Source organism: Entelurus aequoreus, linkage group LG03 (genome assembly GCF_033978785.1).
Source record: "Entelurus aequoreus isolate RoL-2023_Sb linkage group LG03, RoL_Eaeq_v1.1, whole genome shotgun sequence".
Taxonomy (NCBI): Eukaryota; Metazoa; Chordata; class Actinopteri; order Syngnathiformes; family Syngnathidae; genus Entelurus; species Entelurus aequoreus.
The window spans coordinates 64218365-64232103 of record NC_084733.1 but is presented as its reverse complement, the minus strand read 5'-3'; the positions used below and the strand labels follow the sequence as shown (position 1 = coordinate 64232103).

Below are 13739 nucleotides of genomic sequence, written 5' to 3'. Positions count from 1 at the left end.
ATCAACGATCCACATGTTGTATCCTATCACTAATAAGCAGTGTAATTAACAGGATAAGTGTTGCCTCTATCTTAACACGGCACCTAGCTCCGCCCCTTCTGAAGTCATGCGCGCCCTAAGAATTGCTACAGCGACATCCGTTGGACACTTTTAGAGCAGCAGTTCCTTCATTCAAAAAGGACACTCCTGTTCTAGAACATTCTTAACTATATATTTACAACACTGAATATGTTTGTGTTGAGAAAAAGTATGCTTATTTTCGTCAATAATAATTCAAATCTTTTTTCATTATTCCTTCAAGGTAACCAAGTCTGTCTTAAAGGGAAAAACACAAAAAACAGTTGTAGATGGCCACCATGTTTCCCACACAGCATCCAGGAACATCCCGACTAAGGTCATGCGGCTTGACCTCCAACTAAATCAAGTCCTGGGTTGAACAAGCAGCAGCCATGATGGCTCATACCAAGTGGCAACTCCTGATTTTCTTCAACAGAACAACTTTGGACTCTGGATTAAGGGCATAAACAACTTTTAATGAATGTGAGAAGACGTTCCCGGTATTCTGCACCTTTGCTAGTTGCGGTGGTGTCCTGATAGGAGCGTGGAAAAAAAGGAAGACAGCACCTCTTCCCCTCGCCCAATATGAGCCCCGGCTAGCAGATAGGGTGGGACGGCGTCCGCCCGCAGCTGAGAAAGGCGGGCGAGGAGGAATCTAAATTGGATCTCGGCTCGCTGGGAGAAGAAAGGGTGCAAAAAGAAGGAGAGCGAAGGCAGAGAAGAAAAAAAGGGAGCGTACAGATGGAGGAGAGCTGCTGTTTTGACTTTGTGCTGGCTTGTTAAACACAGGTGGATTCACACGCACACACAGATAAGGAGACGTGCAGACATCAGACGATAAGATCAGTAAAGGGTGAGTAAATTACAGCAGAACTGTGAAGTAAACATGTCTGACACAAACAAACAGAAATAAAAGGTACAACAAAAAGCCTAAAAATAGAACGCACTAATCAAATAAATCTGACTTGGGTACGCCACCTGTTTTTCTGGCGGCAATTTGAGGAGGCGAGACCACCAGTGACCCGGGACTCCCGTGACCCTTGGAGAGCAGAGTGTGTTTGAAGAGGTGTCAAATACCTCCGCACTCGTGGCTCGGCTAAAACTTTTTAAATATTCTTCTCGCTGCGCTGACTGGCAGTCCGCTACTTGGCCCTAACCTTGCCGCCATGTGCTGCCCTCACTAGAAGTACAATTAGAGGGATTGCTCGATAATTCATTTCAATTTGACATGTTTACTGGAAAATAAAGCATGCTTTTTAATCCTGCATCATTCAAAATATCCTTGACTATACAGTTTTTTTCCGGACTACAGAGCGCACCAGTATATAAATAAGCCACACCAGAGGTGGGACCAAGTCATTGCTTTGCAAGTCACAAGTAGGTCTCAAGTCTTTGCCCTCAAGTCTCGAGTCAAGTCCCGAGTCAAGACAGGCAAGTTCCGAGTCAAGTCCAAAGTCAAGACTGGAAAGTCTCAAGTCAAGTCCCAAGTCCTGCATTTTGAATTTCGAGTCCTTTCAAGTCCTTTTAACCACAGACTAATATATTTACACAGATTGTGTATGCTTTTAAAACGCTGTATTCATTTATTAAAACAAGTGCATTTGAAATTGCAGGGAAAAAAAAGTGCTGACATTGCACTTCATAATAGCACTATTATCCAGTAATTTTAAACATTTAACTCATTCTTTTACAGAATAAACACATTTGAAAAAACAAGTGCAACTGTACTTATTTGCACAAAAGTGTTAACATTGTATTTCCATGGCATATTGCATTGTAACTAGTTCCACAGCAGTTTCTATCCTGTTCTTACCTTATCTCATTGATCTCATCTCGTACTATCTGTGTGTTTATGTGTGCGTACGTATGAAAAACATAACAAAAACATGAACAAAACAATGAACATAGTTGTACTTTTTAGATGTCAGGGCCCAATGCAATATGTACACATATTGTTAATATAGTATACATTTTAACTGACCTTTATTTGACTATGTTTGTGTTTTTGTAGGTGGCTAAAATACGCAGTGCTGCTGACCGCCGTCTAACATTACGTTACTGTGTGTGATACATTGACTAACGTAACGTTTCGTATAGGTACCTCATGCAACCCTGCTTAAAAAAATCACCTGGCAAAAGGTATGAATAAGGTAGCGAACTGCAGTGGACGCAACAGATTGCCGTGTTTTCAATGACGTTATAACCATAGACATCTTATAAGTAGAAGCACCATTGGTTGCTGTGACGCGAGCAATTTGGCCGCCATCTTGAAGTAGTGACAGTTGACAGGTAGAAAATAAAGATGGTGTTCAGCGTTTTCCTACTCAAATGAGCGGACTGTTGAAAATAGGAATCGGGGGATTACTTTTCACAAGTAAGATTTAACATTAATGTACTATTGGTTGTATTTTATGAAAATAATATTACCACAGAGTTGAGAAGGAGCAAAGATCTTCAATATTTGTATGTGAAAATCACAAAGAAATCTTCTGGGGGAGGATGACTGCCCTACAGGGGTTTGGTTTACAAACTTTCAGCCCCACCTAAAACAAAATTCACCAGCCGCCACTGATTATGATGCATTCTCATTTTAGGCAAAATATAAGACAATACTTTCTTAACAGTATAATTGTAACCAGGAAGAAGTCTTCAAGTAACAATATTCAAATACTAACATTGTTGGGTAAGACAGAATTTGGTTTTATTCTGAATCCAGTGAAACAGATTGGTGGTTTTAGCTGATAGACTTTCAGGTGTTTATATATATTTATGTTGAAGTATTTGGCAGACGCTTTTATCCAAAGCGACATACATAAAAAATACATATAAAACAATGACTGTAAACATGATCATTTAAGGGAAGAATGTAATACAAAATATCAATACAAAGTGCCAAGACAGACTCTCTGCTGCTGCAGCAACAGAGATACAGTCTATAAGATATATATATATATATATATATATATATATATATATATATATATATATATATATATATATATATATATATATATATATATATATATATATATATATATATATATATAATGTATTCACACATTGTTTATGTAGGATATACGCATGTATACATAACCTAATCATATTGTTTCTTCAATTTAAAAATAGCTGACCGTTTTTTTCCCCTTTCTCTGGGATTATATTCCCAGTTTTGATCTCGGACGTCTGGTCACTTATAGCGTATAAGAATATTATATTACTGTTAAGCAAACTATGAATAATAAAACACGCCAAAACATGTTTCCTTTATCATAGCTACACGTATGACAAAAAAGCGTGTGAAAATCAGTGGTATTCAGTGAGGTAAGATGAATTAAATGCGCTGACAGTTCATTGCTCCTGCCAAATGAATTGCGCTGAGTGGAGCGGATCACCACTCCAAGATGGCGGCCCCGCGTCTCGTCTGCGCCTGTAGGCAGTAGCGCTCGATGCTGCGTACCCTTATAAGATGTCTAAGGTTATAACGTTAGCAGTGAGTTTACAGCCTCACTGATTTAACTACACAGCAAATAAAAGTTACGTTACTTAGCCAATAAACGTTATCTTACATTCAAAACTTACCCTTTGTGCAACTTCAAATGTCGAACGAAGTTGGAAGTTGTTGCGTCTCCGTCTGTAATATTCGAACTGCGTGATTTGCATACGGCAATTCATTTTTTGTTGACCAAGTCGTAGTTTTAATACCCGAAAGAAATTAACTTTGGCATAATTGTTTCTCACTGCCGCATTGTTTGACAACTCTTGTTCGGTGGTTGTCCTGCAATTTGATTGGATGAATGCTGTGTGATGAAAACAACGTAGATCTAATTTGATTGGCTGTTGTACTGAGAGCACACCAGCTGACAGGAACAACACGCTGATAGACACAGACGAAGAAAATGAAAAATACGGAGCAGCGCGCTCCCAAATAACTTTTTAATCTTTGGGTTTTGGGGAAAGTAGCAAGTCATGTCAAGTCAAAAGGCTCAAGTCCAAGTGAAGTCACAAGTCATTGATGTTAAAGTCTAAGTCGAGTTGCAAGTCTCTTTACATTTTGTCAAGTCGAGTCCAAAGTCATCAAATTCATGACTCGAGTCTGACTCGAGTCCAAGTCATGTGACTCGAGTCCACACCTCTGAGCCACACCCACTATTTTTTAAGGAAAAATAATAGCTTTCCATATAATAGCCGCACCAGTTATTTACACATAAATATTCTGTAAATGTTTATTTACATATCTTAATTGTTTCCAAACGGTGTCTGTAACACAGCAGTAAAACGACTAATCAAACAAAACAGAAGTCATCGTTTTCGAGCTGCGAAAGATAGCTCTCCAATCAGCTAAACAGACTTAATAACTCCACGGTGACGTTTTGGTTTAGTTTATATTGTGGAAAATGACCCTGACATTGATCTTATTGGTGGTAAATAGATTTGCAAAATAAAAGGGTCTGGCCACCTTAACCATAGACTTCAATTCAACTAACAGGAGACCATGGACAAGAAGTTTTGTTGACTTCCAAAGCGCTCGAAGGCAACAAATATCGCCGTTCAACCAGAAAGTGGGATTCACAGCTGGGAGCAATCTTGTCAAGAATGCGAATTGAAAACTGAAAAAGACCAAAGCCTTCCTGGACCTTCACCAGAAAGCAGGAAGTGTTGATCCTTCTTGAACACCACTAACCCTAACCTCGAACAGCACTAACCCTAACCTCGCCCCTGCGGCACCAATGTAACACTGCCTGGATGATCCCGCTAATTGAAAGTTGAGCAGTGCTAGTCAGTAAGCTAAAAGCCCAGGTTGTCGACACATAGTCCAGTGCGGCTCAGGGAGTGAGGTTTACAAAACGCACTATTATATAATATTATTGATGAGATGACTCTAACACGATGGTTAAAAGCATCAGGACACTTGACATGTGATCTCCCTAAACCCGTCATTTCCTGCTCCAAATGAAGACATCAATGCTGGATTTAAAAAGTGGGCTGCAAACCTATTTGCATGTCTGAGCTAAAACTCCCTCAACGACCAACAACTTTTATTCAGTTTTGATTCCAACAAACAACATCTGCTGGTTCGTAAAAGTTCTGCAGAAGAAGACTTTGTAGAGAACTTGCACAAGGTCCAAACAGCAGCCGCATCATTTGTTGTTCTTTCCCCCCTCCCCATTCAGGCTTTATTTACTTTTGCAATGTGTCGTCTTCACAGCCGTATGGTCCAAATCAATCACTTAGACGGGCTGTTGTCTCACACAAACAACCTGAACAATTCCTACATTTCTCTCGAGGAGAGGGCCATGCGGGAGACCTCACCTTGACATTTCCTCCTATCAGGTCGGGCGGCTCCTCGTCCGTCTCCAAGGCAACGTTTATGGTGGCAAAAGGCCGGCTGGCCATCTGCTGCATCTCCCTCAGCAGTTGCTATGGAGACATGGGGAACACTTTCGTTAGTCACAATGTAAACAGCATGACGTCATTCCTTTTATTACATCTGAAGGCGCTATATTACCTCAACAAAAGTGCTCTAGGTAGCTAGGAAGTGTTTCCAAAAAAAAAACCATACCTAACCACCAACTCACGTGTCTCTTTTGTCTTGTTGAACTTTCTAGTTGCCTCTGATTGCACGATCTAAAAAATGGAACTGATCAACTGGCCTCTCAACAAAATTGACAAGATCTCGGATTCAGGGTAACATGGACCTGTCCTGCCTGAACGGTTGTTGCTGGACACACGACGGACTCTTGGGAGGAGAGGAGTGTCGCATGCCTGGCGACCCTTTCAGACGAGGGCGGTGACGATATCTACCTATTCGGAATCATGATGAAAAGACACCTGCTGATTGGAGTAAGCGTTGTACTGTTGGAAGATGATAGCAGCCATTCAAGGTACCCCAAGGCTGCCACAAAGGATTGGAGGATGAGGGCAGAACTGTGGACACTCTTCCTTTATAACATCGGACCATCTGCCGTGCAGGACGAATTTGAGGACCAGAAATAGGCAATTACGGGTGGACATTTTTAATTTGCTTTTGCTGGCTTAAACACAACCATTCTAATCTTGACTGTTTTTCCTGGCTGCAATGTGGCAAGGTTGTTGTTTCAGGATTCCCCCTGAGGACAGTGCAGTGAAGATGAAACAAACTACTTCTCTGTCAACAACACATGGAACGATCAAATCCGTTCCTTTGCCACCGCTTGTGGGGCGACCCCAGGCCTACAGACTTAACACACACACCGTGGACCATGGTTACATATGCACACATAAAATGTATTTTGTTGTACACGTGTAATGACAATAAAGAGCATACCATACCATACTAATGCCAACCGCAACGCTATCCCCAAACCCCAGTCCTAACATCTAAAATTAATCCCAACCCGTACCACAACCCATGACTCTAGTCCTAACCCCAAATCCACAAACCTAATGTCAGATGCTAACAACAACACCAACCTCAAAACCCCGACTCTAGGCCAAATGTTACCCCATGACATTCTACTGGTGACGGCCTCAAAGCTAAAATCAAGATAGGAATAGTTCCTCCTCTTTGGCACTACCATGCCCTGTGGAAGACCTGACTTGTCCAATGACAATAAAGAGCCTACCATACCAATCCCAAACGCAGCCCTAGCTCCAAACCCCAGTCCTAACACCTAAAATGAATCCCAACCCCCTGACTCTAATCCTAATCCCAAATTCACAACCCTAACGTCACATCTCAACATCAACCTCAAACCCTCAACCCTAAGCCAAATGTTACCCCATGACATTCTACTGGTGACAGCCTCAAAACTAAAATCCAAGGTAAGACTAGATCATCCCCTTTGGAACTTGCATGCCCTTTGGAAGACCTGACAGCAGAGCACGCTCAAGTTTGGAATTAAAAGCACATAGGCTTGGTCATGATGTGATACATCTGAACAAAGTCTTATGAGTCATCGCTAGAGGATTGAATCTCAAACAAAGATGGGAGACGAGTTTGACAGGCAACGTGATGGAGGATGGGGGGCCGCGAGGGGTCTCCCACACAGCAGCAATGGTTTTGGGATTGCGGATTACAAGCGGCAAGACACAGGAAACCATCCCTAACTGTAATTATACCCAACATCTCAGTGGAATTACGATTAGCGGGATTAAGATGCATCATGGGAGCCGTGAGAGACAAAAAAGACACACGTTCACACACGCTAACACACACAAAGGCACTGACACAGCAGAAGAGGAACATCTGTTAGCCCATTGGAGAGTCTAAACAAGAAGCTGATAGAAAATAATGTCAGAAAATGGAAGTCCTCCAGTCCATGGTGTGGATTTGGAACTTTTAAGTGGCTGAGCGAGAGGAAGTTTACTTCTTCTCCAGCTGTATATTTCTTTAAATTTATGTTTAACCACCCAGAAAAGACCAGCGGCAAAAAGCCAGACAGTTTGGGTCAAAGCAGGACAAGTAGTGCTTTGTCCCAAATAAGGTTTCAATCTTAATCACAGAACATGAAGTGATGTTCAGGACGTCATGCTGATCCTTACTTTGTGGCCTTGGCTCAAAAACATTCAAAGTTTGTATCAGTGAGTGGCCTACAGCGAAGGGAGAACACTATTGATTTTGGATTATATCCAAAGCAGGGTGCTTGAGATAGTTGAAGTCACATCAAAAACTTTCCACACGCCACAATTTTCAGCCAATTTTTTTCCAATCTTCAGGGATGATGGAACAGAAAGGTGTCAGAAGATGATCATGAATGCTGATCCTTTTCTGGAAATTCCTTGTCCTTAGAACAATACTATAGAAACTAATTTTATAGCACTATACTATTAACTGAAAATAAATTTTTTGTCTGAATCAGGGGTGTCAAACCTACGCCCCGGGGGCCGGATCAGGCTTGCAAACAGGTTTATTCCACGAGATGAGTTTGCGAAGTATGGAACTGAGCTGCAATTTTTCATGAAAGAAACTGCTGTTCCAAATAAATCCACCGGATGTCGCAATAGCAATTCTGCTAGGCAAGCACACGGTTTATAGCGCGGCCAAGTAAGAGTAGACAGTGGTTACGGCTCGAGCCCCTAGACAAAAACGAAACGTAAAACCTGATGTATTACGTTCTCTGATTCGAATAAGTTATGCTTTGGCACCCTCGTTGCCCCAAAATGTCCAAAAAATAAAGTGGACGTATAACTAAATCCTCCTGAATAGGGTCCTTCCGTTTTTCGTTTGAAGTAGAAAAATAATTCAACATGAAAATCAACTTTGTTTTTTGGTGTGATAATGAAAAACAAAAACGGTTGCCTTCTATTTTTTTTAGTGTCCAGAGACAGAGAAAGTGACACATTTATCGGTTCTCTAATGAGCAGGCAAACATGGCTCTTCTTCTGTTGTTGTTGTTGTTCCGGGTCACTCATCGAGGACACGGAAAAGAGACAATGCATATGTGCAATCTACCATATCTACAAACATTGAACGAGGAATAGAGAAAATAGTTCTCCACTGTTTTAATTAGTATTTTCAAACACATTACAAAATTGGGATAATGGCTAACGATCCATTTTCAGTTTTTTATTCTCAAAACAAAAAACGGGAAAAATTTATTTTTATGTTAAATTATTTTCTATCCCAAACCAAAAAAGAATGGCCGTACATGGACCGTATTTGATACCTACAAAGGTTTTTGTTATTTATTATCTATTTAGTATTTTGTTCAATCCCAGATAGGGTGTGACTTAAAGTTTGATAGTTTTGTAAAAACACAGACAAGTTTATTGTGTCATTTGTTGTATTTTTTAAACTGCACCAATCTTTTCCTCAGAATTCTCCTCAACTAACTCGAAGTGTTTTGCATAGAGGATTATTTGTGATACCTACATTTTCAAAATGTGCTTGCTCTATTTTTGGCCAAAGTAAAACAATCTGAAGTTGTCTTTATGTTTAAGTTATCATGCCATGATTTTACCAGTCCGGCCCACATGGAAATAGATTTTCCACCATGCATCCCTAACTCTTCCGGGCTACATTATACACCCCCGCTATCACCAAACCCCGCCCTCCCAACCCTGCCCCCCCACACATCAATCCCCCCCCCCTCCGTGCGTCGGTTGAGGTGGGCGAGGTGGGGGGGCAGGGTTTGCTGGTAGCGGGGGTGTATAATGTAGCCCGGAAGAGTTAGGGATGCATGGGATTCTGGGTATTTGTTCTGTTGTGTTTATGTTGTGTTACGGTGCGGATGTTTTCCCGAAATGTGTTAGTCATTCTTGTTTGGTGTGGGTTCATAGTGTGGCGCATATTAGTAAGAGTGTTAAAGTTGTTTATACGGCCACCCTCAGTGTGTCCTGTATGGCTGTTGACCAAGTATGCCTTGCAGTCACTTACGTGTGTAAGCAGAGGCCGCATACAACATGTGACTGGGCCGGCACGCAGATAGTATGGTGAAAAAACGGACGCAACGACAGGTTGTAGAGGACGCTAATAAAGACAGTGCCATCACGGTGGACCCTCAATATTGTAGTCCGGGTGAAAATCGGAGAATATCTGCCCCGGGACATTTCCGGGAGAGGCACTGAAATCCGGAAGTCTCCGGGAGGATCGGCAAGTATGCAGCTGAGCCGCATCAGAGTGGTCAATGAGCCGCATGCGGCTCCGGAGCCGCGGGTTGCCGACCCCTGCTTTAGGCTAAAATAACGTTACCTCTTATGTCAACCAGGACTGCAGTAATGTTAGCTAGACTAACGTTACCTAAGCATAGTCATTGGCTAACGTTAACGTTAGCCTTTTTGTATGTGTCTGATAACGTTAACGGTATCTTGTAGCCTACACCACTCCAGAGTTTGCAGGTCTGTCTAATAAACTAGTGCTTTCTTTCTTTCTTTAGTTTATTTTGTACATGAACAAACTTACAGCATAACACATGACAGTTTCATATCATTCCACTTTACATCATGTCCGAAAAGTAGTAGGAAGAAGTAAAGCTTATTTAATCCTACCCTGCCACATCAATGTGGAATGCGCTCCCAACAGGTATAAAAGAAAGGGCATCTCTATCCTCCTTCAAAACCGCAATAAAAGTTCACCTCCAGGCAGCTGCAACCCTAAACTAACACCCTCCTCGGATTGTTAATAATCAAATGTAAACAATCAAATGCAGATACTTTTTCTTATGCCTTCTGATCTCTCTCTCTCTCTCTCTCTATGTCCACTACTTGCTGTCCATATCCTACCTCCCCACCCCCGCCCCCCTCCACACCCCTGATTGGAAATAATGTAAATAATTCAATGTGATTATCTTGTGTGATGACTGTATTATGATGATAGTATATATCTGATAGTATATATTTGTATCATGAATCAATTTAAGAGGACCCCGACTTAAACAAGTTGAAAAACTTATTCGGGTGTTACCATTTAGTGGTCAATTGTACGGAATATGTACTTCACTGTGCAACCTACTAATAAAAGTCTCAATCAATCAATCAAAAACCCCTTTCCCACTTCAGAGCGTTTACAAATATATACATCATTTACTGACCTTTTTATAATAAAATAACATCTGTGAATTAGTATATACAAAAGTTTTGTAATATGTAATTAATTAATTCAGTCATTATCAATATACTGAGATGAAGAATATCTTATTTTCAATAAAGTTGAAAGTATTTCTCATAATTCTTCTTTGTACTTTGCAAGCACTATTAAACCTCTTAAAGTGGATCATATCAGTACAATGTTTAACTTCATTACTTAATCCATTCCATAATTTAATTCCACATACTAATGCTAAAGACTTAATAACAGACACCCTAGTCTTTACATTCAGCTAATTTCCCCCCTAATTCTATGTTGTGTCTGTCCCTCACTTTCCCTCCAGGACAAGGACGTGCAGTCATTCCTGGAGGAGGCCACACTGATGGACCCCAGAAGGATGTTCCAATAGCAGCAGAAGTGCACTTTTTGGAGAGCTGTATTATTGACTGATTTGATTTAACACTATATTATTATTTATACACTTATAGTGATCACAGAGACAGTTTGTTTTTGTGTTACTGTATATATTTGTTTTTCTGAAAAATCCCACTTAATATACTTTGGGTATCAACAGTCAATATTTATTTATTTTATTTTATTTTTTAGGGGATAACAACAGTCAATATTTATTTAATTTTATGTTTTTCTTATAAAATAAAAGTGAGCTTTTGTTAAACCAAATATTGTGATTTTTTCCATATACAACAATTCATCTGGATTCGATAAGAGAATCGATAAGGAATCGGTTCGATAAGAGGATTCGATAATGGGCTCAAACTCGATCATTTCTTATCAAACATCATCCCTATCCGCGACGAACTCTGAAAATTCACTGATAAAATCCGAATAGGGCCTAGGGGGCGGTAGTGGTGTGACAGACCTCATAGTAAGCACCTGAAATGATTTATTGACAGTTTACTTAAGAAACATGTATTACTATTATTAATTCAGCTATTTTATGTACTTATTTAACCACTAAATGGTAAATGGGTTATACTTGTATAGCGCTTTTCTACCTATAAGGTACTCAAAGCGCTTTGACACTATTTCCACATTCACACACACATTCACACACTGATGGCGGGAGCTGCCATGCAAGGCCCTAACTACGACCCATCAGGAGCAAGGGTGAAGTGTCTTGCTCAAGGACACAACGGATGTGACGAAGTTGGTAGAAGGTGGGGATCGAACCAGGAACCCTCCGGTTGCTAGCACGGCCACTCTACCAACAGCGCCACGCCGTCCCCCGAATTGAATAAATTGTAAATAATTGTATGTAAAAGAAAACAATTTAGCATTTATTTATGAGACCCTTCCTATGTAATACAGTATATATAAGTAGTACTTACAGTATTTTTCTAATCAGCCTGACCTAACCCTAAGGTTTATATGTTAAAATAATCTTTGTGATTAACACATGGTTTAATATAATTTGACAAGATCGTAAACTGTAAGTAGTTTAGATATAATTATTGAAAATGATTATAATCACTGTTAACATTCGAGTGGGACCCGGACCCGGACCCCTCCGTACTGGTCCAGGTCAAAAAGGCTAAGAACCTGTGTTCTATAGTATTGTCCCTTTACAAGATAAAACAAAATGCTTGCTGAAATAAAACTTTTGAGGCATACGAAAGAAAAGTGTCCTCTTGCACCAGCTGGCAGCACATCAAGCATGTTGGGTCCATTACTGAAAAATCAATAGAGTTCTAGCGTAGACGTTATCCTCCCTTGTCCTCGTGTTTTTATTTCCGCAAACAATGCCGCTAGGAAAGAAAGCCGCCTCGTGTTGAACGGCAGAGAAAACCTTGGAAAGCCAAACAAACAATGAATGGAGAGCTTCTTGTTAAATGTCATCTCACTCTACGGATAGACACGCACGCGGACACACATACGCTTTACATGATGGGTTGCTCACATCCAAAAATTCAACACAGAAGTCTCCAGTGAGGAATCCAAAGAAGACATCCGGCGTTTAATGTTTACAGTCTATTCCACTAATCCCTCTTAATGGCTACACAACTGCTCCGGTTTTCCAACTTGCAAACAACCTTCCGTTCAGTTGCATCAGCCCAGGTCGTGAGTGACTGGAAGAAAACGATCGGGAGAGAAGTCATTCGGCGCCACCTGCTAGTTTGTGTCATAGCTGTCGAAATCTGTATCTGGAAATACGTTAATAGAGCAAAATGAGAAATCGTCACCATTTATTTTGAAGGACGTGTGTTGCAGAGACCGAGTGGACCGGAAGCTATGTCAGCAGTGCCAGAGGGGTTTTCTTTTTAATGGCAGGTAAAAATATGGGGACAAAAAATAAGGGAACCGGGTGATGCCAGTAAAAAACTTTGATTAATTTGTTAAGAGACGTTTCAAGGAAAATAGTTTGGCAATGCAGCCTTGAGTATTGGCCGATACCAATCTGATATCAGCACAAAACATACAGGTTACAATAAGTCAAATGTGTATTACTTTTTTTAATGCTGTAATGGATCAAATCTAAGACCAACTCTGGACACTCAGAAGAACTTCAGACTGAATACGCTACAAACTGGAACGCCTTCCCTCTTGTTGCATGTTTGTTTATTTGTTTGTAAATGTACAGTAAACGTGAGCTATCAAAGCTCTACCGAATGGGAATTTCACCACTTAATAAAGATCCTAAAATACATTATGGCAAAAAAGTACAAAGACATGAAGGGAATTTGTTTCTGTTCAGTTTTAGTTCAGTAAGGGCCACAACCTTATATACTTGTTGTCTGGACTGTGTCTCGTCTGACTCACCCCTGAATCCGAAACGGCCACGGACCAGCCTTGAAGATGGAGTATTCTATTTTGAACATAAACCAGACACTTTATTTTGTGTTTGCTCATGACTTCCTGTCCAACACTAGCAGGTTTTAGCGAAATTGAACGGACTTGTCCAGGGTGTACCCCGCCTCCCGCCCGATTGTAGCTGAGATAGGCTCCAGCGCCCCCCGCCACCCCGAAGGGAATAAGCGGTAGAAAATGGATGGATGGATGAACGGATTTGTCGCGGCGACCAGCAAAAACCGAAGCTCTGCGTATATTTTGCACTGGAATGACGTTCCGCAGGCGGTGGAAAATGACACATTGACTTGAGTTGAAACGTAAAGAGTCTGAGGGCGTTTCACATTCAGTGGAAAGTCAGGGTTATTGTCCA

The 13739-nt window shown here is 40.8% G+C and overlaps 1 protein-coding gene across 1 annotated transcript in view; it reads right to left on the bottom strand.

Annotated features, from left to right (window-relative positions):
- LOC133645942 (attractin-like) overlaps nt 1–13739 on the bottom strand; it is a 100580-nt gene that overhangs the window by 30955 nt on the left and 55886 nt on the right. Inside the window, exon 5 of the mRNA XM_062040868.1 lies at nt 5368–5475. Within this exon, the coding sequence (XP_061896852.1) occupies nt 5368–5475 (108 nt within the window). The remainder of the gene's footprint in view (nt 1–5367; nt 5476–13739) is intronic.